This window comes from Ambystoma mexicanum, chromosome 2q, assembly GCF_040938575.1.
Source record: "Ambystoma mexicanum isolate Mex_15411 chromosome 2q, UKY_AmexF1_1, whole genome shotgun sequence".
Classification (NCBI taxonomy): domain Eukaryota; kingdom Metazoa; phylum Chordata; class Amphibia; order Caudata; family Ambystomatidae; genus Ambystoma; species Ambystoma mexicanum.
Genome location: NC_090924.1, coordinates 1,144,738,699 through 1,144,765,823, shown reverse-complemented (window position 1 = coordinate 1,144,765,823; position 27,125 = coordinate 1,144,738,699). Strand labels below are relative to the sequence as shown.

The 27,125-nt window shown below is 49.5% G+C and overlaps 1 protein-coding gene across 4 annotated transcripts in view; it reads left to right on the top strand.

Moving 5' to 3' along the window:
• The window catches only part of UMAD1 (UBAP1-MVB12-associated (UMA) domain containing 1), a 337,949-nt gene that overhangs the window by 205,509 nt on the left and 105,315 nt on the right, over window positions 1-27,125 (top strand). For all 4 annotated transcript variants that reach the window (XM_069648523.1, XM_069648521.1, XM_069648522.1 and 1 more), the window contains exon 3: window positions 10,804-10,889. In XM_069648523.1, coding sequence (XP_069504624.1) covers window positions 10,804-10,889 — 86 coding nt within the window. The remainder of the gene's footprint in view (window positions 1-10,803; window positions 10,890-27,125) is intronic.

Sequence of the window (27,125 nt, the reverse complement as noted above, 5' to 3'; positions counted from 1 at the left end):
ATCTCCAGGGCATCCAAGCTCTTCCAGCTCTGCCCTGAAGAAAAGAAGAAGGAGGGGTTCCTTTACCAGTGGCGCGAGGCTAAAAGGAAGACGGTCCTCGCCGTACCGCTTCTTGATGACATCTGGGATGAGGGGCTCGCCCTCCTCAAGAACCCTGCCACGGCTCCTGTGAAGAGGGACCGGTGCGAGAAGAAGTACCGGGTCCCCGACGCTGCCCCCTTGTGCCTCAGGGCGCAACCTACCCCGGACTCGGTCGTTTCGGCAGCGGCCAAGAAGAAAGCGGGGGGGGGCATCGGCCTCGACTTCAACCTCCCCTCCGGACGGCGAGGGTAGGAAGCTATATGCGATGGGACGACGGGTCATCTCATCTGCAGCGACGACCATCAAGGCGGCCAACGCCCTGGCCATCGTAGCCCGCTACGACAGGGAGTTGTGGTTTAAGATCGCCCCTCTGTTGGACTTCCTTCCGGATGCCAAGAGGGCTAAGACCCTGGAAATCTTGCAGGAAGGTGAGATTGCCTCGGACCACGCCATTAGGGTGGCTACGGACATCGCCGACACCGGTTTCCGTCAGTTGAGCAACGGCGTTTGCCTGAGACGACGAGGATGGCTCAAGGCGACGGATTTCTGCCAGGACGTTCAGACCAAGGTTTTGGACATGCCCTTCGATGGGAACAACCTTTTTGGCAAGGCGGTTGATGAATCCCTTCAGGTGATCAAAACTGACACGGAGACGGCCCGTGCACTGGGTGTGCTCCAACAGTGACGGCCGTCCTTTCGGAGCTCCGGAGGCAGACAGGGTGCCTCCAAGGAAGCCGGCAGCAGCTCCTCTACGTACCGTCAAGCGGCAAGGTCTTCGTCGCAGGAGGCCTACAGGGGACATGGCAAGTCAGGTGGATCCCGCCGTTGTCGCCAAGGTGGTCAAGGAGGCAAATCGGCCTCCAAGCAAGATTGAACCGACCGTCGGGTCGGGCCCCCGCCAAAGCACCCCGGTGGGAGTCCGGCTGACGAAGTTCGTCGGCGTGTGGGAGTGCATCTCCACCGACCGTTGGGTGCTGGACGCCCTGGCCCTGGGGCACGCCCTTGAGTTCCAGAAGAGGTGCCCCCACATTCCTCCCATGGCCAGGAAGGAAAATCACGTCCCTCAACTGCTGTTGGAAGTACGGGCGATGCTCAGGAAAGGTGCCATCGAGCTCGTCCCAAAGAGGCTTCGGGGCTCCGGAGTTTACTCAAGATACTTCCTTGTGAAGAAGAAGACAGTAGGATGACGTCCCATCCTGGACCTGCGACGACTAAACAAATACATCAAGGCACAGAAGTTCCGGATGGTCACCCTCCAGCACGTGCTGGGACAGCTGGAGGAGGGCGATTTCCTGTCGTCGTTGGACTTGGAGGATGCTTACTTCCACATCCCTATTCTAAAGAGGCACCGAAAGTTCCTCAGGTTCGTGGTCAAAGGGCGGCACTACTAGTTCAAGGCCCTCCCGTTCGGATTGAAATCGTCACCCAGGGTGTTCACCAAGTGCTTAGGCGCGGCTGCACCTGCAGGGGATCCACGTCTACCCATACCTGGACGACTGGCTCATACGGGCAAGGACAAGGGAGCTCGCCGTGGAACACATTGTGAAGACCGTCGAGCTGCTCATGGACCTGGGGTTCTCCATCAACTTTCCAAAATCCCACCTGGTCCCATCGCAAATCGCCCTGTTTCTGGGAGCACAGCTCGACACAGTGGCACGGCGGGCCTCAGCGTCGGAGGAAAGGATAAGGACCATCCTAGGAAAGGTGCAACGTCTACTGGCCACGGACGTAGCCAGAGTGAGGTCTATCAAGTCCCTCCTCGGAATGATGTCCTCCTGCATTTATCTGGTGCCCCACTGCAGACTTCGGATGCGGCCCTTGCAAGAATTCCTCGATGCCCACTGGATCCAGACGACGGGCAGCTTTGAGGACAGGATCCCGATCGACGAAGCGTTCCGTCAGGCGGTACGATGGTGGGGTGTCCGCGCTCATCTGACAGCGGGAACAGGTTTCCTAGCCCCGGCCCACCAGGTGACTGTGACGACGGATGCCTCCCTGGAAGGTTGGGGAGCGCACACCGGGGTTCTCCACGCGAGAGGCCTTTGGTGCTCGGAGGAGAATACTCTCCACATCAACATCTTGGAGTTCTGCGCAGTGTTCTGGGCCCTCAGGTCCTTCCTTCCGTCCCTCAAGGGCAAGGTGGTGAGGATCATCACCGACAACACCACCACGATGTTTTACATTCGGAAGTAGGGCAGCACCAGATCCCCTGCCCTGTCCAAGGAAACCCAGGATCTGTGGCATTGGGCCGTCGCCCAAGGGATGTTTCTGGTACCCTTTCGTCTGGCAGGGATAAAAAACACCATCGCCGACTCACTCAGCAGAGAGCTGCGCTCATGCCACGAGTGGGAACTGCACCAGGATCAAGTGCACCGACTCTTCCGACGATGGGGCAAACCCCAGATCGATCTCTTCGCGACGGCGGCAAACTCCAAGTGCCGGAGGTTCGCCAGCAGGTTTCCCCAACCGAGGAGCATGGGCGATGCTTTCTCGTTCCCCTGGGACGGCCTGTTCCTTTATGCATTCCCGCCGTTGCCGTTGCTACTCCGGCTCGTCAACCATCTCAAGAGGTCCCGATGCAGGATGATCCTCGTCGCACCGGCGTGGCCGAGGCAGATCTGGTTCCCGGACCTTCTGGACTTGTCAGCGTCCACACCAGTCAAGCTGCCGATGGACGCGGATCTTCTCTTCAGAGAAGGAGGCGCCATTCTTCATCATGAACCAGAGTCGCTGAACTTGCAGGCCTGGCTCCTGCAGCACTAGAGTTTGGAGGATACGACATCCCAGCCGACTGCAGAGAGGTTCTTGCAAAGGCCAGGGCAGCCTCAACTCTCAAGTGCTACGTACATAAATGGAAGAGGTTCTCTGTCTGGTGCCGTGCACAGAAGATTAACCCTCTGCCGATTACGGCCCCTCAAGTATTGCCGTACCTACTGTCTTTGGCCAAGGCTGGCCTATCTCACGCTTCCATCAAGGTACATCTGGCTGCCGTCTCACGTTACACCAGAACTACAGGACGGGCGTCCTTGTGGTCTCATCGTCTGGTGAAGGAATTTATGAAAGGACTGTTCCGATCATTCCCGCCGGTGCAGGACCCTGCCCCGGCGTGGGAGCTCAACGTGGTGCTAACTAGGCTCATGGGGGCCCCATTCGAGCCTATGCATTCAGTGCCGTTGAAGTTTCTGTCGTGGAAGACAGCATTCCTCGTGGCCATCACCTCTGCACGAGTGGGAGAGATCCAGGCCCTGTCTTGCAAGCCTCCATACTTGACTTTTCACGACACGAGGGTGGTGCTGAGGACGCACCCCTCCTTCATGCCCAAGGTGCCATCGGACTTCCACCTCAACAAGCCCTTGGTGTTGCCAGTTTTCTTCCCGTCGCCTTCGTCGCCGGCTGAGAGGACTCTGCACTCGCTAGATGTGGCTAGAGCGCTGAAGTTCTACGTGGACCGCATAAAGAGTTTTCGGAAGACATCACAGCTGTTTGTGAACTTTGGACCTGTGAATCAAGGGAAGGCTCTCTCGAAGACTTCCATTTCCAGATGGCTCTCCGGCTGCATCATGCACTGTCACCGGTTGGCAAACCGACCATTGCCAGGCCATCCGAGGGCTTATTCGACCAGAGCGCTTGCTACTACTACGGCGTTCCTGTCTGGTGTGCCCCTGCTCGACATCTGCAGGGCTGCTACGTGGAGGTCGACGCACACCTTCACGAGATTCTACTGCGTCGACCGGCATTCCAGGGAGGAGTCCAGAGTCGGCCAGGCAGTGCTGCACAACCTGTTCGCCTAAGGTGAGCCTGGTGAGGAGGTAAGAGTTGCTTATTGTTGAGTTGTTGTATTGCTTGATATTGAGCCTTTTGCCACCTCCCGTGGTTGTGCATGTGTATACTGCTATGTATTCTTATATTCATGAGCATGTGAATCCATGCCAGACCCCATTCTGGAGAAGGAACAAGTTACTTACCTGTAACTGTTGTTCTCCAGCACGGGTCTGGCATGGATTCACATGCGAACCCTCCCGCCTACCCCTTTGCGGCTCTTCACTTGGTCATACTGCCACTGCATGTGCTACCAAATCTGAGGATGGCTGCCAGGGGTGGGGCTTAGGGAGAGGGCAGTCATTGGCTGGGGGCAGTATGACCCAGAGACCAGTGATTGGTTACTACTGAGAATGACAGATCAGAAACAAAACTGATACTGATTTTTTTCTATACCGAGGATTTCCGGCCTGACGACGGGAAATATTCATGAGCATGTGAATCCATGCCAGACCCATGCTGGAGAACAACAGTTACAGGTAAGTAACTTGTTCCTTATGTTCTAACCAAACAATCTTTGCATACTGTAGAGATAAAATGGAAAACTATTTTAGAATAAGAACAAATGTGAAAACTGCTTTTTATCAATGGACAATACAGCAACATAACCTGTAATTGTATGCAATGTAATACGATGTAAAATAAGACCTATTACATAATCTAAAAACATGGATAAAGATTACGAAACTCTACGCTACTTTGAAACTGACAATTTACAGAATGATAGTAAACATCCCTGTGGTGTGGTATGTTAGTGAAAAACAGGGGGCGGGGGTGAATTTTATTTGAACCATTCTGACATCCAAATGGAGTTATCTTATTTACAAATAAGTGACAAAGTTGATGGTTGCCATATCCACACATACCAAACAGCACACTATGTTGACAATCCCAGAATTCTTTACCGTCCTCTCACATAGGACTTCATAAAACACCCGGGGAAGATATATTGGAGTTCTGAATGACAGATTATGCACAAAAGGTGTACCATGCATCTAAGGAATAGGTGAGAACAAAGACAAAACATTTAATACTTCAAAGTTATTTTGTGGTGGTCAAAGCCCATATGTAAATAATTGTAACTTCTTTGCATCTTGTTAATTTTTGTTGTATGTATGTTTCTGATGCTTGTTAATCTGCTTAGAATCACATGCTGTGCATACAGTCCGACATCTAGTGGTAACCGCAGAGTATTGCATCTTGTCTTTTGAGAATCAAAATGGGACGTCGACATGGGCGTGCCTGGAACACTATCCCTAATGTGACGTGTAGTGTACCCAAAATTCCTCACGCGTCAAGGTCCCTCAGATTGTTTTTTCCGACCAGCTATCTGGTCGCCCTAATGCGGAGCGCTTCATAAAACATTGCATTATTGTTATATTTCTCGACCTTGTCGTTTATTCTCATTGTCACTCCCTTCGACGGCTGATTCCTCTGCCACCGCCGAAGACTGCTGATGACGGAATTTCGACGGCTGTTGATCCGGTCGGTGCTGCCGACCATGTGGCCGGGCCTTCTGGCCGGCCCTTACTCTCTAGGAAGAGTGGGTTCGGGGTGGTCATATTCTTTTCAAGAATGCCTTTCCTTTTCCTTTTCCCCTCTTTGTTCCCTTGGGCTTGTCATCGCTAGCACGATCCTGCAACAATTGTCTTCCCCTCGACCACAATGAGGCGGCCTGTAAACTCCTACGGCCTAAGACTCTTAAGGAGCGCCGTTTGAAGCAGTAGGCGGCCTACAGTATGTTGCAGGCCGAAAATAATTCCCCGCCGCCAAGTGTGACGAAGGGACTAGCAATGACCAAGGCTCCACTTTGGAGGCCATTGACCTTACCGCAGAAAGTTCTCGTTCCGCAACGTCTGTCCCCAGCCCCGATAGGCACGACTTGAGCCCTGCTATGGGGATGATGCATCCCGGCGACAGGGACGCACCTGATTCCCATACTAAGTACACAACCACGGTTCTGCTTCGGCGGTCCCGTTGAAGCGTTCCAAACCACCATCGGGCATGTCGGATACTTCAGCGGTGCCCGCTGAACCTTATAATCGGCAGCCCTCCCCGCAACCGCGATAGCAGGATGCGTCTGGGCAATCTAAAAGTAAGGGCGCTAGCACCAAATCACACATGGCTGTCGAGACGCTTCAGAAGAAGGCTCGGATACTCCTTAAGGCCCCAGTGGCGCCGAAATCCACTGCGCAACCACCGGCTCAACCGTCGCACCTCCCTCAAACCCAGAGCATCAGCGATAGTATCGCGAGGATCGCTTTGACGGTTAAACAAAAGGAACAGTCGAAAGGAGACGTCGAAACAGAAAGAACGGCCGTAAGACGCGTCGAGAGACATGTTGATACGCCCAGAGCCTCGAAAAGAGTACTCTGAGAGCTCTTGGTCTTTATCCAAAACTTTAGAAGAAAAATCCCGACGTTCTGAAGAGGAAATTTGTCAAGAAGATCCCTTTCCTCCCCTGGACTCCTCTAGTTCATCATCATGGACCAGGGAGAAGTTTGAGGGGTGCATGAACTGACTAGAGAAGTTTGTTGAATTTTCAGAGAGGTTTGCTCCCAAGATGCCTTTTGAGGAACTTCCTTTTACGCCTATGGCTAAGTTTCAGGGGACCTTTGAGGATCCTTATGAACAGAATGTTTTTGACCTTACAGATGACGAGGTGCCTATCAATACCTACATACAGGATGATGATCCCATTGGGGACCCTATTGAAGATCCTGCTGATCCCATAGATAATTGGGAAGACAGCCATCCGGTTGATAATCAACCTTGGGCATCCCCTACTCCTACACCGGTCCCTGACACTCTGTATGGACTCCCCTCCTACCACTCCAGTCCGTCAGGCCTCACCTGTGGATGATCAATTGGCATTTAACGCCATCTTAAAGAAGGCGGCTGAACATTTTCAAATCGCCACACAGGACTCTGTGCAAGATTCAGATTTTGTAGAGGACATACTGAAGGAAAAGCCTCCTGCCAGTCAGTCCATTCCCTTACTGAGCTCTTATCAAGAGACGTCTGGCCCCTTCATTAACACCAGCCCAGACCAGGGCGGTTAATCCCAGGGTAGAGATGTTGTTTCGCTCTTCTCCTACTGACCCCCTGTACATTAAAGGGCATGCCACTCCAGATTCCGTGGTAGTTAGACTATGAGAAAAAGGCCAGGTGTCCCCCTGTCTACAGGTGAGGCACCACCTGATAAAGAAGGTAAAAGGTTGTATGGACTGGGAAAAAGGGTTACGACTGCTGCTGCATTCTCCACCCGACTAGCCAACAAAACCACTCTGTTGCCGTCCCTGAACCAATGCGGCCTAAACTGATCTGGATTGTATCTGAAGGCAAACAAATCAACTACAACATTCTAAATAACACTTTGGACGCTGCTGAAACAGTGGGAAGGACCTTGGCCCAGGGTACACTACTAAAACGGCACACCTGGTTGAGGAACTCTGGTTTTAAGCTTGAAACTCAAGCAGCCTTAATAAACAAGCCGGTTGAAGAGGCCAACTTGTTTGGCAAGGCCGTGGACGAAGCGCTTGAGACAGCTAAGAAGGAGCATGAGATTCTCAAGATCTTAAACCAGATTACTCAAAAGCCTTCACAACAGAGAGGGGGTCATTCCTTTCGTGGCAACCTCAGTATGGTTCAGGAAACAACTGGTCTTCAGGACAAGGATTCAACACCACCACCACGTATCCACCTAGAGGACAACGCTTTGGTAAGGGTAGATGTTGCCGGCACACAGAAGATACCTAAGGTTCATAATGGTTATAGGTTAAAGGTGCGAATGAAAAGTTTAGAAATACAATAGACTTGCGCACGTTGCAGGAGGTAATCCCTCTGCTGAAACAGGGGGATTACATGGCAACACTGAATATGAAAGATGCATACTTTCATATTTCAATGTTGCCGGCACACAGAAGGTACCTAAGGTTCATAATGGTTATAGGTTAAAGGTGCGAATGAAAAGTTTAGAAATACAATAGGTTCGAAACAAAAGGACCGAAAACAAGTTTTTTCTTTTTTTTTTTTTTTGGGGTGGGGGTCCCCCAACCCTATGTTTTTGTGGTAAAAACCACTTTTCTACCTATACGGAAACCCAAAAATAAATATACAATTTAAAAAAATCTAACCTTTTGCTTTCGGTCCTATGTACCCGAACCTATTGCATTCAAACCTTTTGTAATCGCACCTTTAACCAGACACCGTTCATGATAGAGGACAAGCACTATCAGTTCAAAGTACTCCCCTTCGGCATTGCCTCAGTGCCAAGGGTGTTTACGGAGCTACTGGCAGTGTCAGCGGGGCACCGGTGCAGAGAATCCACTCCAGTTTACCCTTACCTCAACGACTGGCTCATAACACGGGATTCCCACAGAACATACCTGTTGAACACCAAAAAGATGATAGATCTCTTATTCAGCCTGGGATTCTCCATCAACGAGAAGAAATCCAGCTTAGATCGCAGTTCGGTCAAACAGTTCCTAGGGGCTCTAATTCGGACAGAAGACGGCCTTGTCTTCCCCTCCAACGAGAGGGTTCATTTGGGCCAGCCAACTCTGGTTCTCCCATCTGATGGAGATGTCCCTATCTCCTCCAATGAAACTGCCTTGCCCGTACAACATGTTATCTGATGACAAGGGGGAAACTCTTCACCCATGCCCGCAAAACCTGAATTTAGCAGCTTGCAACTGAGGTCGTAGAGTTTGGGCACCTACAACTCCCGCAGAGATGCATGGACATACTTAGGAAGGCGAGATAACCTAACACCAGATACTGCTACTCCAGTAAATGGAAACATTTTGTTATCTGGTGCAATTCCAAGGGCGTCAATCCTATTGACTGCTCTCCTACTCACATTGTATTGTACCTGACTCACCTACTAGACTCAGGCCTGGTTTTTAATTCCCTAAAGGTTCACTTAGCTGCTCCCTCAGCCTACACTACATCACAACAAAAGGTGGTGTGGTGGAAAATACCAGTTATTAAGGCTTTCATGGAAGGGGTTAAAAGGATTCATCCCCCCCATTTCTAACCCGGCTCCCGGATGCGACCTAAATGTGGTTTTGACTAGACATATGGGGTCTCCTTTTGAGCCTATGCATAAGGCAAGTTTCAAAGATCTTACCTATAAAACCGCCTTCCTAGTGGCTATCACTTCTATAAGGAGAGTTAGTGAACTATAGGCCCTTTCAGTTCTAGACCCTTTTGTTACAGTTCAGAGATAAGGTGGTTTTGCGCACTCACCCCCGATTTGCGCCTACATTTCCAAGTTCCATGTGAACCAATCAATAGAACTGCCTACTTTCTTCCAGAATCCCACTAACATGGCCGAAAGAAGCCTACACAGATTAGATGTGCGCAGGGCAGTCATGTTTTACCTGGAAAGAACTAGACCACCGAGAAAAACAAACCAATTTTTAGTTTCAGTGGCAGCTGGTAGAGAAGGGGATCCTGTCTCTAAATCAGCCATCTCAAGGTGGATTCCCAAATGCATCACACTCTGTTACACTCTTGCTAAGAGAGAACTGCCCTTCAAGCCTAGGGCACATTCTACTCTAGGCACTGGGGTTTTTATTGCAAATGTTCCCCTAGAGTCCATTTGCAAAGAGGCAACTTGGAGTTCTGTACACACCTTTACAAAACACGATTGCCTAGACACTCATTCTAGGTCTGATTCTCAGGGAAGACAAGCAGTATTAAGACATCTTTTCACTACTGTTCCTTCTCACAACCCACCTCTAACTCTGGGTACTGCCCGCTAGTCTATGCGAAGCATGTGATTCTAAGCAGATTAACAAGCATCACAAGACATGCATTACTCACCGTAATAGCATTTCTGATGATTGTATCTGCTTAGATTCACATGCGCCCACCCTTTCTCCCCGCTCGAGTCGAAGGAACATAGGCGTCTTACTACTTTCTTTTATGTACTCACTCACGATATACATTGGGCTCCCTCATGGCAGAAAAAATACAATCGGAGGGACCTTGACGCGTGAAGGATTTTGGGTACACTACACGTCACGTTGGGGGTAGTGTTACAGGCACGCCCATGTCGACGTACCCTTTCGATTCTTGAAAGACAAGATGCAATACTCTGCGGTTACCACTGGATGTCGGACTATATGCACAGCATGTGGATCTAAGTGGTGTGCAGTGAAAAAGTCGAAAACTTTGTCGAAAGTCAATGTCGAAAAAAAATATTCATTCAATTTTTTTTTTTTGAATGTTTTATTTTTTTATTTACATGATTTTTGTGGGTTCTGCAAGTAAAACAAAAAGTAAAACCAAAAAAGAAATACAAAAAGGGCAGTTGGGAGGGGGGGGGGGGAGGGATCCATTTCGAACAAAAAACAAACCAGAATAGACATTCGAAAACATTTTTTCGATTTATTTATTTTTTTCGACATTATTTATCAGAAATGCTTTTACGGTGAGTAATGCATGTCTTTTTGTAGAATTAAGATTCAGCACTAAAGAAGGGATTAGAAGAGAAAGGTTTGGATAGTCCAATGGTCATTCCGCCTGCCACGCTATTATTGAATACACATTAAAAAGGTTTTGCACTCAAGCCAAACATTTATGACTAAAATAGATGAGGTAAAGAACGTATTGATGTCAGTCTGTGTAAACTTCTCAATAGATGCTCACAACGATTTATGGACATTGAAGTAAGCTATCAAAGATGACTTTACTTAGCTTCTGGTTAATAATAACTTGTAAACAGATAAGTTTCAAAACATGCCACTTCCATTCAAAAGGCTTCCTATAGCTTTGTGCATATACATTTAATCATGTTTTGACTCCTATCAATTCTAAGTTCTAAAATTAGGAAAACTATTTTACCATCCATTCGTGTGCAATTATTAAGTTTACATTTTAGTTTGCTTTATTTAGGAGAAACTGCAAACGGAAAGGCAACTGAACCAGAAAAAGTCATCTCATTTCCAGACAGAGGAACCACATCAAGCCATAATTCACAGGTTTGGCAAACTAATTGTGGTTAGTAGTAAACAAAATAAGAATAGATCTTTTTGTAACCGATAACGTCAAACTATATTTAACTTGGTGTTTGTTAACTGGTCTTTATGAATCCTTCAAAGACAATATGAGTTTGAAAACTGACCTGTGGCAATAATATGATGAACAACTGAAGCATGTTCCAAGTGCTGTCTCCCTGCCCTCCTTTTTGTCCCCTAATAGTCTCTACTGTACCTTGCATGTATATATTTATTTTTAATAGCGGTGCTGCTTGAATTCATCTAGGAGTTCATGAGATGCACCTACTTGTTCCATTGCAATAGTCTTCTCTTCTCCCTCTTAGATAATTGCTCCTTACAATGACATTACCTCCTCAAGATGGAGACATTATTGATGATGTTACTGAGTCCTGCGGGTTATTCTAGAGCCCACACTATATTCCTTTGAATGTGCCTGGTGTTATGTAGGTAAAACATAAGGTTACGTGTTTGTGATAAAAGATTATAGATGAAATCAGGTTGGGCTTTCAATAGGATGGTCCAACACTTATGTGGGGATATGTGTATATAGTTATTTAGGTAATGTACATAGTTCACCTTGCACTGTTAATGCAATGTAGTGTTCTGTCATGGATGTTCCGTTATGGAACTGGGCTCATGCATCATTTGGTTCTGGGTAGAATGTTTCGTTTGAAGAGAAGAACGGTTGCGGTGATGGGAAAGGTTTGGGACTGCTGTAGCTAGAACTGAAATAAAGCTACTTGGAAACTTGCCATGCCTGGAGGGTCATTGAACTTAATACTGGTGACGAGGATCCAGCGAGATCACCAGCCCCCTCCGGTCGTTCATTGCAGGAACGTTGCATTGTATGCATCCTCGATGGAATGAACGGTGAGCCATTGAACAAGGGCAGTGAGTCTGGAGGTGCACGTTGCTTCCACCAAGATTGTAAGGTAGGCGCTCATCAAAACGTCTAACCGGCACGTCTCCAATTGAGGGAGAGTGAGAGGCTATCGCCTGACTAGCTGACAACGGTCCCGATAGCGAAAGAGGTCTTGCAGGATCTTCTGCCCACCATTTTGAAGTCAGGCAAGTTTACGGACATTGCACGTTGTCCTAGTGCGTTCCGCCATTTTGAGGTCGGGCGAGGAACAGCAATTGTGCATGATCTGGAATGCAGATTTTGATTATCATTCAACCTAGCATTTTTTAAAGGTATCCAACAGGAATGTTGACAAAGACAGTGACTTTCAACAAAAAAAAAAAGGATGGGGGGGGAGTTGTTTCAAAAGTATAAAAACCAGGAGTGCGTGTACTGGCAAGAGCAATTGCAGTGAAGCCCTCCAAGAAGTGTTCACTGTCCAAATAGTCATTGGTGCTTAGCTGGGTATAAGTGAAATTAATATACCTGGGCCTGCGCTATTTCTTGTCCTCCCAGGTGAGCCTAATGTTAAGTGGGCGGATTTGAAAGATGGCTTCATGAGGTATCTGCATGGAACATATGGGAGCAATTTTGGTGCTGACCTCAAGGAGACTCTGCTATACCATTGCCTGCGTCAAGAGGGTCATCGACGACATCGGCACCGAAAAGTTCTGAGAAGTCATTGACGCTTCGAGGGTCGAGTTCTTCGACACCACAGGTGTCGAATGCCTTGGACGCAACCATCGAAGACGTCAAAAGTATCGACGACTTCGGCTCCTTTGTCGACCAACATTATGACTCCATCGAGTACCATGGAGAAGACATATACCCCTTTGCCTAGGGTTGATTATTTTCAGTCATATTCCTCTATTTATGAGGATGCAGAACCATCTTCAGATGAATTTAGGCCTTTTGGGCTCCAGTATGGTACGCCATCAGTCCCTGAAGCTTTAATTTCTGAAGAATCAAGGATAAAAAATCTACAAGAGTGCCTGCATGATGCCAGTGGGTTAGACACCTCACCAGAGGTAGAGTTCGGCAGGTTAGATCCCGTTGATCATGCAGAAGATACCTACAAGACAATAAATGTTAAGGGTTGTAGAGTATATGTGTTGGGCTAGACCTAGTCCAGTCTTTGAGCAAGATGACTCGACCGACATTTTGGACAAGGGACCTCAAAAAGACCCTATTGTGCCGTTCCATGTAGCTCTGCAAAAGCGAGTGGCTACTAATTGGAAGGCACCTGAACTCAATCCAGCTGTCAACAAGAAGTTGACCTCACAATACAGGGTATCAAGCAGTGACCCTTATCTATCAAAACACCCAACACCAGAAAGTCTGCTGGTTCAAGCTGCCACCTCAACAAATAGACAAAATGTCTACCCTACTATCCCACCTGACAAGGATGACGAGCGTTACGGCGCCCTAGCCAAAATAGCTTTTTCGGCTGGAAGTATGTTTGAAATCGGCTAATGCCACGTGCATGTTGGCAAGGTTCAATCACACCCTTTGGAAGTGTATATCTATGGCGGCTGACCATATCCCCGAAGGAGAGGAACGAGATGGGTTTTTAAACATAGTCAAGGATGGGAAGGATGCGATGTGCAAATCCTTCCAGACTGGTCTCGACTCTGCTGACAGTATCAGCAGAGCTATGGTGGCTAGTACAGTTATGCGCAGGGTTGCCTGGTTGAGAAAGTCGGGATCTGCTCAAGACGTACAATCCAGACTGTTCAACATGCCTTTTAACGGCACTCATTTATTTGGAAGCAAGACTCATGAGAGCTTGGAAAACTACAAACTTCAAAGGCAGCAGCCAAATCTCTTGGTGCAGTGATCAGACAACCTCCAAGTCGCCCCACAGGTACGCACTGGAGGGTTGGTTCTTTTGTCACTACTCCACATTTGGAAGGGCCAGAGGACAACCAGTTCAAAGAGGCCATAGAAGAGGTACTAAGACTGCAGCGGCTACTTTATCATCAGCCACTGCGGAAGCCACCCCAAAACCTCTCTGAGGGCTTACTTCACAAGACCCCAGTGGGAGGCAGGTTGTCAAAGCATCTGACAGAATGGCAGGCTATTACTTGCGATGCATGAGCATTGGAAACAGTGGCCCAAGGATACTGCCTTCTCTTTGGAAAAAAAGCCTCAGTCATCCACCGGGGAACAGCTCTTTCAAAGTTCCAGATCCGCTCCTTATGTAGGAAATACTAACCCTGCTAGAGAAAGGTGCCATAGAACCAGTACCTGTAGTGGAGAGGAACAACGGTTAGTACTCCCCGTACTTTCTAATTCCAAAAAAGGACAGAGGATTGAGACACATCTTGGGCTTAAGAGACTTGAACAAGTTCCTCAGGAAGGACAAGTTCAAGATGGTAACTCTTTCTCAGATCCTTCAGGCCCTCCAGCTTCAGGATTGGATGGTATCATTGGACCTTCAGGATGCTTACTTTCATGTGCCGATCCATGTCATGCACAGACCGTACTTGAGGTTTGCCGTTGGCGGTTCTCATTATCAGTTTCGGGTTCTGCCATTTGGGCTGACCTCCGCTCCGAGGGTTTTCACCAAGTTGATGGCGGTTGTGGCAGCGAGTCTCAGGAGAGGGGGAATTCACGTTTACCCCTGCCCGGACAATTGGCTGATCAGGGCCAGTTCTCCCGAACAGGCTCTGGAACATCTCAGCTCCACCTGTCACTTCCTTCACAGATTGGGCTTCTCCCTCAACTTTAAGAAGTCTCGTATGATACCATCTCAAAGGCTCCAGTTCATTGGAGCAATCCTGGATGCATCCCTGGGAAAAGCCTCGCCAACAGAGGTGAGGGCCCAAGACATTCTGCAGATGGTGACCAAATTCCAGAATGCCCAGCATCTACCGGCCTTCGATTTCTTTTGAGGTTGCTCGGCCTCATGGCATCCTGTATTTTTCTGGTGCCAGAGGCTTGCCTGAGAATGGGATCTCTCCAATGGGCTCTTAGGACTCGGTGGTCCCAATTCTCAGGATGTTGGCCCTCCTACAAATTCCAAGCAGAGTCTCACAGGACCTTCGGTGGTGGCCCTGCCGGGAGAACATCTTGAAAGGAGAACCTTTTTGGCAACCATGGCCAGAGATAGCAGTAGTGACGGATGCCTCAGTCACGGGGTGGGGAACCCACGCCAGCAATCTGACAATCAGCGCTCGTTGGTCCCCATTGGAGTCTAAACTACATATCAGCCTTTTAGAGCCGAGGGCAATCAGGCTAGAGCTGAAGGCCTTTCTGCCATCTGTACGGTGAAAGAATGTCCTAATAATGATAGACAACACAGTGGCCATGTACTACCTCAACAAAAGAGGAGGTGTAAGGTCACTACCACGGTGCAAAGAAGCAATGCAGCTCTAGTTTTGGCCGATACAAGAAGGAATCTCCCTATCAGTAGTTCACTTAGCCGGAGTAGAGAATACAGCGGCGGATGCTCTGAGCAGGCAGTGCAGAGACTCCCATGAGTGGGAACTAGCTCAGGAAGTCCTTCAAGAGATCTTCACCCTTTGGGGAACCCCTCAAGTGGGTCTGTTCACGACCGGTTTCAACCAGAAGTGCAAACTGTATTGCTCAACGTAATTTCCCCCAAGAGGAGCTCTGAGACGCGTTCGTGGTGGACTGGAAATTTCCACTCCTATAAGCGTTTCCTCCAGTCCCCGTCATTCCTCACGTGATGAGGAGGTTGAGAAAGTTCAGGCAATCCATGATCCTAATTGCCCCAGATTGGGCCAGGAGGACGTGGTACCCAGACCTTCAGGACATGTCCATCTGCCTTCCAAAAGTTCTTCCACAAAGAGAGGACCTTCTCCCGCAAGAGGAGGGTCAGGTTCTCCATCGGGATAGCAGGACACTCAGCCTTCATGCATGGTTTCTGAAAGGCTGAGATACAAGGATTGGGACCTCCTTACACTATCTTTAATAAGGATAAGGTAGTGCTCAAGGTAAAACCCACTTTCTACCCAAAATTGTCTCTGAATTTCATCTCACACAGAAGATAACTTTACCATTGTTTTACCCTCCTCCTCACCCTGGGAAGGCAGAGGAGAGGCTTCACAGGCCTGACCCTAAACGTGCACTAAGCTTCTATATCACTACAATGGCAAAGTTAAGACAGGATGACCAATTATTTGTCGGCTATTCGGGCCACAAAATGGGTATGGCTATCACCAAACATACATTATCCAGATGGATTATATTGGCAATATCAGAATGCTACAGACTGGCAGGAAAAGATACTCCCGAAGGCCTACAGACTCATTTGACCAGAGGCATGACAAATTCCACTGCATTACAGAGGGGAGTACCAATAAAAGAAATGTGTGCAGCTGCCACATGGTCGTCTGTACATACTTTCACCAAACATTATTGTTTAGACTCTTCCTCAGGTCAGGAAACTATATTTGGTAAAGCAGTGTTGCATTACGTGCAAACGCATCCATGAAAATCTATTAAATTGTCATGTAAAATTCGGACTCCCTCCTCCAGTAAAACTAGAAACTGCTTTGGGAGTGTATCAAAACATAAGGAATATGTGGGAGGACACAATCCCTTCAAAGAACAAGTTACTTACCCCTGGTAACTTTCTTTCGACTGGATGTTCCTCCCACGTATTCCTTATCGCCCCCGCCCCCAACATACGCGCATCAGAATTTCCCTTGAGATTAGTTTGTGCTCTCTCAGGAGTAGTAACCATCAGGTTTGGGATAACGCCTTCTTTGTAAAAATGGAACTGAAGCAAATGGGCACTGAGCGTGTTATATATAAGTTCGGTGACGTCGACTTTGAGATGAGTCCTCCGAGGGACATCGAGTCGACGGGCATCAATGTACAGCGCCCCCTGCTGAAAAATATTTTCCGAAGCAGCTAAACTGGATATTGGAAATATCAAAAGATAAGGAATACGTGGGAGGAACAGCCAGTCGAAAAAGAACATTACCAGGAGTAAGTAAATTTTTCATCCACCCTATTGCTCTTCCAGCTCTACTTCTATTGCAACTACTCATGGAACTCACTGATATGGAGCCCTGCATATCCTTCCATTATTCAAGTAACCCAGGGATACGGTGCCCTGCTCACCCCTTCACTATACCATAAGCTCCACCCTACACAATTCCCACTTTCAATAGTCTCAGCCCCTCCCCATTTCCTTAATACAGCTTACTCCATGCACCCCACTTCTACACTTTCCCTACTAGCCTCACTCTCTGTTGACACTCACTCCCTCTCACACTAATAACCATCTCCCATACTATGTTCAATCTTTCCTTCTCACACCCAACTCCTAAACACCCCCTCCACACTTTCTGCACTGCAAATGACTACACTAAACACCACTGATGGCACTCTCTCTCAAATACCTCCCCTTTTTAAAATCTGCCTCTTCAACATTCAGCTCTGTTGTCCTTCCTCCACCTGGTGTCTTGGTCTTGCTCCAACTCCATCCGCGATCTCACCCGTACAACCCACACTCTGCCCCTGCTGCTGTCTCCTTTTATAGTGCAGCACTCTGTATGTAGGGACTGTCACCCTCCCCCCCAATTGGTTGAAGTGCTTCGCTGATTTCCTTCACCAATCAGTGCCTGCCTTTTCCCCAGGGCTACACAGCTGGTATGCTTTAAAAAACCCTCTAAGCCCCTCCCCTTTTTGCAGGGCAGTTTTACAAGCAGTTTGGTGTTTCTCTGTTGTGCTGGTGGCGGAAAGTTTTTTTTTTTTTTGCTGCTTGGACGGTGAGTAGACTGCTTCTCTTGATGTATGTGATGCGATTGGCTGAAATTGCTGCATTTCGTGCCTTTAAGATATATCCTTTTGGTCCGGGTTTTCTTGACTGATTGCTGCTGCATTGTGGGTGATGTAGTTCTAGAATGACAAAGAGAGAATGGTAGCGAGCGACTGCCTCATGAGGCACTGAGAGAATATGAGTGAAATCAGTGTTATTATTGGCACAAGGAGGAGGGATTTTTCTGGGACCGGTGATCTCGCAACTCTCACTTCACATACTTGTGGCAGGGCTTGTTTTGAGTTTAATTTTTGAAAGACTCCTGCTTCAGGCTGAGAAGGATCACTCCCCTCACCCCATTTGACAGGGTCCAGACCAATGTTCCTTCTAAACTGTGCGCTTGCCCAGCTTTCTTCTGGGTGCTGCTCAGAAGATTTTTAGCAGCACACACAGACAATTCTCACCTATTCAAAAACATGTAATAAGGTACAAGACACAGCAATTAACTGACATACTCCTACGTCCCGTACCCTTTCCTCCATACTTATGGGACATCTCTCCGTCCTGTGGGACGGGACCGGAGCACTTTGTAAAAAGCATCAAAAAATTTAGCAAAAATGTGTCCTTCCTCTCTTTCTTGCGCGAGTCCCGGCACGCGGCCGCAACTCCGCCCACCTTGGCTCTGCCCCGCGCATCGCCCATCAGTCCTTTTCTCCGCTCGTTCAGGACTGGACGCACTTGCATCCACGGAAGATTTTCTTCCCTTTTTTCCTCTCTGGCTCTCGCTAGCGATCGTGTACTAGTCTGTCTGTCGTTCAAACTAGAATTTCCTGATTGTTCATCGTGTCACCGACGCTTCGCGAGGGCGGATCCCCATCTTCTTTGTTTATAGTGTTTGGATCCGGATCACCGTTGGGACTCCTGTTTTTACTGTGATTCCCTTTCGGTCCAGGCACTTCAACGTCGGTTGGAGCGGTGGGAGGAGGTGTTCCGGCGAACTCCTCCTTCGCATTTTCAAGCGTTTATCGACGAAAAGAAGAAACGCCCGGTAAGTTCTTTACTTTTCAGAGCACCCCGGCCGGGAAACACCTTTCCGGTTTCTTCCCGAGCCGGGAGGGGCGTTCATCGCTCTGTCACCAGGGATTGCCCTGAGGTGCCCGTTGGGCCTAATAATTGTACCAGAGTTTTCTCCGAGGGTCTCCGTAAGAGGCCTGGATACCGGAGTACGCTCCGAGGCTCCTCCTGTGGGGGCTGCTTGTAGACCCACTTCTACTGAGTCGTGGGGTACCGGAGCTTGCTCTGAGGCTGTTCTATTGGCTTCCCTCAAAAATAAGACCGGGGTTCACCCCGAGGCCTCAGTAGGGCTTGGTGTTACCGAACGGATGTTCGAGACCTGCGCTAGTAAGGCTGTTACTGGACCTGGGTACGAGGTCCCTCGTACAGAGGCTAAAGCTACCAACGTTTCTGAGAGGCCCGGCAAGGCCTTGTCTCACCGTTCCCGCTCTTGTGGTGACGCCAGATCTGTTGAGGGGGCAAAGCAGACAAGTTCTTCTTTTACCGGCAGTGCCGAGGTCCTTCCTGGGAAGGCCAATTTGGCGATTGGTATGTCACAGAAACATTCCAGGCCTCATAGTACCGGCTCTGCCGAGGTTCCTTGTGCTAAGGCTAAAGTTAAGACCCCTGATCCACCGACGGGGACCCCTGCCTCACTTCCTCACGTGCCGCAGTTCCCCTCAGATGATGATAAAATGGCGGCCGTTCCCGCCACGACCACAGCGGCCATTTTGGGCGCTACCCCATCAACTATGCCATCGGTCTCAGGTGTAGGGCTTGGCGCTCTGGGTGAGCATAGGGTTCCTTGTGCGCATCCTTATCGGCCAGTCTATGATTGGAACGCTCGGATGCCCCTTCCGCACAATGTTTCGTTGCCTGCAGTGTCGGCACCTTTGATTTATGTGGATACGTCGGGTGATGGGCCGGTGTGGCACCCTCCCCCGTTAGGTCTCTGGTATTATCCTCCTCATGAGAGGTCCCCTCTGGTTCCAAAACAGTCCCCAGAGTATGCCTTTTTCGGAAAATTTCAGACGCTCATGCGTACCGATCCCATGAGGGAATATTTCAAAGGGCTTTTTAGGGAGATATGTCCGCCCGTGCCTCAGGCTCCACCCGTTCCTCCAGTGGTCCCGCCGGTGCCTCCCTTGCCTACGGTGCCTTCCCTGACTCTTCCGCCTTTGCCCTCATTATCCCTCGTGGACAAGGCAGCGCCCGACACGGCTCAGCGGGATCCTGACCTGTCGGAAGACGCGCAGGGCGATCAGGACGACAAGGATTTGCCCCGCTCTATTAGAGCTTTCCATGAACGGGTACTGGACATGATGTGCTTCTTGGATGTTCCGGTGCCCGAGGCACCCGCTCCGCAGGAGGGCGTGTTTTCTGGGGCGTTCACCCTGTCTCCTTTGGAGCGTGTCGGCCTGTTCTTGCGGAAGGACATTCTGGCCGAGGTCCGTAAGGTTTGGGAAAAGCCACTCTCGATTTTTCATCAATAAGAAAATTGACGCGCGATACAGGCTGCATTCTTCGGAAGAGGTGGCTTTGTCGTCTTGTCCGCCCCCCTCCTCCACGGTGGTGGCTGCGGCTACCTTACAGTCCAGGCCTGCAGCATCCTCTTCCACGACGGCTGCTCAGGTTCTGGGGAAGGAGGACAAGCTTCTTGACTCCCTTGGGAGGAAGATTTTTAGCTAACTCGGCCTTCCAGCTCCGGCAGGCCAATGCCGAACTAGTGTTAGCGGGGGCTAATATGCAGATGTGGCAAGGTCTGTCAGATTTTGAGGAGTTAATTCCGGTTGAAAAGCAGGAGGATTTTAAGGTGGGTTTATCCGACGCCAGGGTCTTGGCCCAGGATCTCCTGGAGGCTGCGGCCCACCACGTAGACACCTAGGCTCGGGCCTTATGCTACAGGACAAGGTGTTGGACCTTGACGGTAAGGAGCTGTTTTATTCTACAACGGATGTAGAGCTGGCCAAGACTAAGGATAGCATGCAGACCACTAAATCCTTGTCAGTCCTGGTAAAAAAAAAAAACTTTAAAACCCAGAGACCGCTGTCGCAAAGTCGGCCCTCCTCTGGTTTCGGGGGCTTCCTTGACTGGAAATCTCAGAGTGGATACCCCTTGAGGGAATAACCGCCGGAGGCAACAACAGACTCGGGTTTTCTCCCGCTCCTCAGCCTCCTCCTCAGGTTCAGGTGGCAATACCACTGAGAAACCTACAAAATTAGGGTTCTCCACGCTCGCACGAGACCCTGGGGGGAGGACGCATTGGGTCTCTTTGGGAGGCATGGCAGACCATCACCAAAGACAAATTGGTCTTGTCAGTCGCTCGTGCGGCCTTCCGCTTAACCCTATCCCCTACCCCACCCTTCAACCCTCCTTTCCAGCTGTCGGGATCGCCCTCCCTGAATGCCGAGGTGCAGAAGCTTCTGGACCTCAGAGCGGTGGAACCCGTTCCTCTCGGAACGAGGGGAAGGCTTCTACTCCCGGCTGTTAAGTTCCCAAACCCAACCAGGCTGGCCTGCGCACCATCCAAGACCTTTCAATCTGTTCCTACCCCAAGAAAAATTAATTCAAGATGATCACGGCCAGCCAGATACGGTCTTCCTTGCAGATGGGCAATTGGCTCAGCATGGTGGATCTTCAGGATGCGTACATGGATATTCTGATTTGGAATCCACACAGGAGATATCTCCGTTTCTCTTTGGGAGAGGAGCACTTCCAGTTTCGAGTGCTTCCTTTTGGCCTCAGCTCGGCGTGCGTGTCTTCATGAAGATGTCGGTGATTGCGGCCTATCTTCCTCTGCAGGGTATCCATGTGTATCCATATTTGGACGACTGGCTCTTACACGCAGTCCTTGCCCGTTGAGAGCCGCAAGCGATCGTCAGTCTCTTCTACAGCTCCTGTTCCATCTTGGGCTGTCGGTGAACTGACAGAAATCTTCCATGACGGTCTCGTAGGAATTGATTTTCCTGGGTTTTCGCTGGAACACGATCGACTGCAGAGTGGACAGAATGGCGGATCCGTTAGCCATGTGTCAGAAGTTTGCGCAGTCGGAGAGCATGTTGCCCTGGTGGTTCCAGAGGCTTCTGGGCCTCATGACCTCTTGCGTGTTTTGGCACTTCCTCTTGCTAGTCTCAAGATGAGGCAAACTCAGATGGCTCTTCGGAGTTGTTGGCGTCAGGCTGTGGATCCGGACTCCAAGTTGGTAATGTTTCCGGCTTCCATGAGAGTGGACCTGGAGTGGTGGTCGTCTCTCAGCAACCTGTCGGTGGGTGCGGGATTTCAGGACCCAGCCCCTACGGTGACGGTCACGACGGACTCCTCCCTTCTGGGGTGGGGTGCGACGTTGGATCTTCTTCAGGTCTCGGATCTTTGGTCGCCTCAGGACAAGCTCCTCCACATAAAACATCTGGAGCTTCTGGCGATCTGACCGATCATTGCCAACAAGTTGGTCCGGATACGCACGGACAATGTGGTGTCGATTTATTACATCAACAAACAAGGGGGTGTTAGGGAGAATTCTCATTTTATGGCTAATTTCCCTTACCTATAGAGTCCCCCAGCAGCCTTTCTGGATTTTAAGGGTTTATTTCTTTTTACCTGCTAAGAGTGAGACTCTTTTTCCCACTCTTAGGCATTTTTGCTATGCGTGTTCTAGGCTATTTTTGTGTTTAATGCCTATGGGATCTTTTCTCTCACCCATAGGAACCAGCTTTATGCACATGTGTCCCACAGCACCCTCCATGCTGTGACACAGGGGTGTCGTAGTGACCCCCAAACATAGACTCCATACCCTGGGACTGACTACTGTCTCCCAGGGCATGTAAAGTCCCCATTGACTTTACTAGTCGATTGTTATGAACTTAACCAGTACACCCCATCTTAATATGGAAGTACTGGAAGGGGTTAATAGTTTTTCCCCCCATGTTCATTTTCGAGAGGGTACCTTAAAGTCCCCCTCTACAAAGTTTCTGGCTGGTGGCAGTGGTTACTACCTTTTTATCTTCGACCGTGAATCTTTCTCTATGGGATTTTCCCGTTGTTCGAGGCTACCACTTTTTCTGACAGCCTCTAACATACCGCCAGGTTATTTTATTATTAACTTTACTCCGGTAGGTTTTATTTGCCAGAACTTTGATAAAACGTCTTTTTCGAGTCTTACTCCATTTTCTTAACCCAGGTCGGGGATCCTTTGTTCGTCCTTTTGGTGCAACTGAGTCTGGGGTGGGTCTGTTTGAGAGGGGGAGTAGAACCCCCAGACAGAGTTGGCACAGCAACTCAGGTAGCACTCTAATCTGATAGGCTGGAGGGTCTCCCGCCAAGAAGACCACTCCACTGTGTGAGCGACAGCTAGGCTGTATGAATGGGTCTCTTTCTGCATAAAAGCAGGGTCCTGGGGACTGGAAGAGCAAGACGTCGCCACTGGAACTACGGAACCGAAGGGAAGAGAAGCCAGAGACATCTTCGGCATCTACACCACCAGTGAAGCCCTGCCGGATCGTCTCACCACGTTTCTTCCACACGACAAGAGGAGATCTTCAGCAGAGGAGCCTCCTTCCCTTGAGCTGGTGGGGTCAACCAATTCACCTATCGCACCCTCGGACTTGCCTTGGTCGACTCGACAGTGCCCCGCACTTGAAGACCGGATAGCCAGGCAGCTATCGACCCGGACCATGATTAAAAGGAGCGTACCTTTTAAACTTGGTTTGGCAGCAGCGCAGCTGGTTTCATCCCTGGGTAGTGCAACGACTTGAAACTTCCTCCACAACGAGAGCCTCTCTTCCTCTGCTGGACCCCTCGACCTGCAGGAACAACCGCCACTGCAGGAGCCACTTCTCCACGTTTAAGGTACATTGCTCCGCCAGGCCGCCCTTTCTCCGTGGTAGCCCTAAAGGTGTTTTAAATCCTTTAACTACTTGTGGGGTCGGCCGCCCTCTCTCTTAACATTGTCTTTCGCCTTGCATCTACCTCTTCAAAGGTTTTCTACTGAAGACTTGACTGCAGCTAAAAGAACATTTTTGCTCCTAAACTCTTGGTCCTGTACCACTGACTCTGGCTCAGGCCTATTGACTCTGGCTGATTTGTTAGATCTGCACTCACTAGATTAGTTTTCAATGAGAAATGTGTTGATGCACCTAAATCTTCTAAACCCCTCTTCCTTCCTACTGTTTTAACTTGTGGAGTGCACTTTTGCTCAGTTTTCATTCACTTGTCTTTTGGTTAAAGTGTTACTGTGCATTACTTGTTCACAAAACTTCAGAGAAGTGTTGCTAGGGGGTGTCTGAAGATATTTCGGTTTAACTTGTACTTTCCCCTCCCTTTCGCTGAATTGGTAGAGTGCCATTTGTAGTAGGTTTTCACTGTGCCGTTTTGCTCAGTTTTCACTATACCTCAAACTTGTCTACAATTGAATAGGGAGTTGTATATGCTTTTCTTTTGATTAAACTAACTGACTTTATTAACTGTGATCTATGTGTTGATTTAGAAGTGTATAAAATAAATATATATTCTCTTTTTAATACAAAACTTGCTCCATAGTACTGTACTACCTATTGTGTCAACCCTGAATACTGCTCATCTCCCTCTTGAGATACGTCTGACTGCTCAGCCACAGCTACCAACTAAATCTTTGTGGTACAGACTGATACCAAAGGGGATTTATTGCTCTCACATGTAGTCCTAATCTGGGGTAGTGCTCCCTAAGGGAACTGCCCTGGATTCTGCCTAACAGGGGGAACCAAGTCTCCCCCTCTCGTGGATCTGTCCATCCAGATCTGGGAATGGGCTATTCTTCATGGTGTTTGGCTGCTTGCTCTGCACATCCCGGGCCAGCTGAATGTCACAGCGGATGCCCTCAGCCGGCGGACAATGGTCAGCTACGAGTGTGAATTGAAGGCAGAGGTTCTCTCGTGGATTCTCCTGCGTTGGGGTACACCGGAGGTGGACCTCTTCGCTACGGCGGTAAACAAGAAGCTTCCTCAGTATGCCTCCAGAGGGGGGCTGGGAGCCTCTTCTCTGGGGATGCTCTCGAGATTCCATGGCACAACATGAGAGCTTACGCTTTCCCGCCTCTGCCTCTAGTTCACCAAGCAGTTTGCAAATTGAAGAACTCGGTGAACTGTTCTCTCCTACTCATAGCCCTGTGGTGGCCGGCCAGGTTTTGGTTCTCAGAACTGCAACACCTGTCGGTGTATCCACCGATCAGGCTTCCGGTGACCCCCGATCTTCTTCACCAGGTGGAACAGCAGCTGTGGCACCCCTCCCCACAATCGCTCAGCTTGGCAACATGGTGCCTGAGTTCAAGTCTTTAGAACATCTTAACTTGTCTGCGGATAACATGCGTATTATCCAGGCAGCCAGGAAGCCCTCGACTAGGTCCCAGTACAGAAGCAAATGGCTCAGGTTCTGTCATTGGTGTTTAGGCAAGCAGTTGGATCCAAGGGGGGCTACAATTGACACAGTACTGTCCTTTGCATCCTTCTTAGCGGAGTCGGGTGTCCACGTTCTGCCATGCATGTCTTACCTTTCAGCGGTTTCCGCTTACCTTTCTACGGACCAATGCTCTTACTCTGTGTAACCCAGTGGTTAAGAGGCATTTTTCAGGCTTGATACGCCTCTAACCTCCAATTCGTATTCCACATCCGACGTGGGATCTAAATGTGGTCCTGACGGCGTTGTGCCATAAACCTTTCAAACCAATGGCCACGGTGGACCTGAAGTACCTATCCTGGAAAGTGTCCTTTTTGGTCGCCGTTACGTCATCAAGGCGGGTGTGTGAGCTCCAAGCCTTGTCGGTGGAGCATCCCTTCTTGGTCTTTCACAAGGATAAGGTGGTCCTACTGACAAATCCTGCTTTCCTGCCGAAGGTGGTATCTGAGTTCCATCTGAATCAGTCGATCTCCCTGCCGGTCTTTTTTCCGAGCCCTGCCTCAGAGGCAGAAAGGGTTCTGCATTGTCTCGATGTCAGAAGGGCTCTTAAGTTCTATTTGGACAGAACATCCGAGCTTAGGGATTCTTCTCAACTGTTTGTGACCTTTGGTAACCCAAAAGGTAAGCAGGCATCTAAAGCGACTATTTCTCGGTGGATCGCCGCCTGCATTACAGAGTCTTTCACCGTCCAAGGGCTGAAGCCTCCTAAAGGCATTCATGCACACTTAGTGCGGGGCAAGGCAGCTGCGGTTGCCTTTCAGAAATATGTCCCCTGGGAGACCATCGTTAGGGCAGCTACTTGGGCCTCCCAATCTGCTTTTTGTAAGCATTATTGTCTAGACATGAGCTCAAGAGCTGATGCTCAGTTTGGTCAGGCTGTGCTGAAGAACCTTTTTCAGTAAGGGCTATTTCCATCCACCCATAGTTCCTGTAAGGACGGCTTACACATGTATGGAGGAAAGGGGACGGGACGTAGGAGTATAACCAGGTTAATCACCATAGTGACCACCTTACTCCTAGTCCATAGTCCCCTTTCCTCCATACGCCCGCCCGCCGTCCCCTCTAATAAGGTTCCTCTGTTATTGCTAATAGGTCTCTGACCTGGCGATAGAAAAGGACTGATGGGCGATGCGCGGGGCGGAGCCAAGGTGGGTGGGGTTGCGGCCACGTGCCGGGCCCCGCGCAAGAAAGAGAGCAAGGACACATTTTTGCAAAAATTTTGGATGCTTTTTACAAAGTACTCAGGTCCCGTCCCAAAGGACGGAGAGATGTCCCATAAGTATGGAGGAAAGGGGACTATGGACTAGGAGTAAGGTGGTCACTACGGTGAGTAACCTGGTTATACTCCTACGTCCAGTCGCCTTTCCTCCATACTTATGGGACATTCTCCGTCCTGTGGGACGAGACCGGAGCACTTTGTAAAAGCATCAAAATTTTGCAAAAACTTTAGTCCTTCCTCTCTTTCTGCGGGGTACTGTACGTGGCTGTAACCCCGCCCATCTCAGCTCTGCATCGCCCATCAGTCCTTATCTCCGCTCGTTTGAGACTGGACGCACTTAGCATCTGCAGAAGGGTTTTTTCTTCCAGCTTCCTCCTCTCTGGCTCTCGCTTGCGATTGCGTCTATGCCTTTTCAGCTAGACTTTCTGAATTGTTCTTCTTGTCAGCGACGCTTCGCTAGGGCGGATCCCCATCCTCTTCGTTTAGAGTGTTTGGGTCCTGACCACCGGTGGGACTCGTGTTTTTATTGCGATTCCCTTTCGGTCTGGGCGCTTCAATGTCGGTTAGAGCGGTGGGAGGAGGTGTTTCAGCACACTCCTCCTACGCATTTCCAATCCTCCATCGACGAAAAGAAGAAACGCCCGGTAAGTTATTTGCTTTTTAGGGCATCCCGGCCGGGGGACTCATTTCCGGGGTCTTCCCGGTCTGGGCGGAACGTTAAAGACTCTGTTACCGGGGCGTGCCCCGAGGTGCCGTGTAGGCCTAAAAAGTGTACTGGAGTTTTCTCCGAGGATCTCCGTAAGGGGCCTGTTGACACCAGATCACATTCTGAGGACCCTCCTGTGGGGGCTGTTTGTAGACCTAGCTCTACTGAGACGTGGTGTA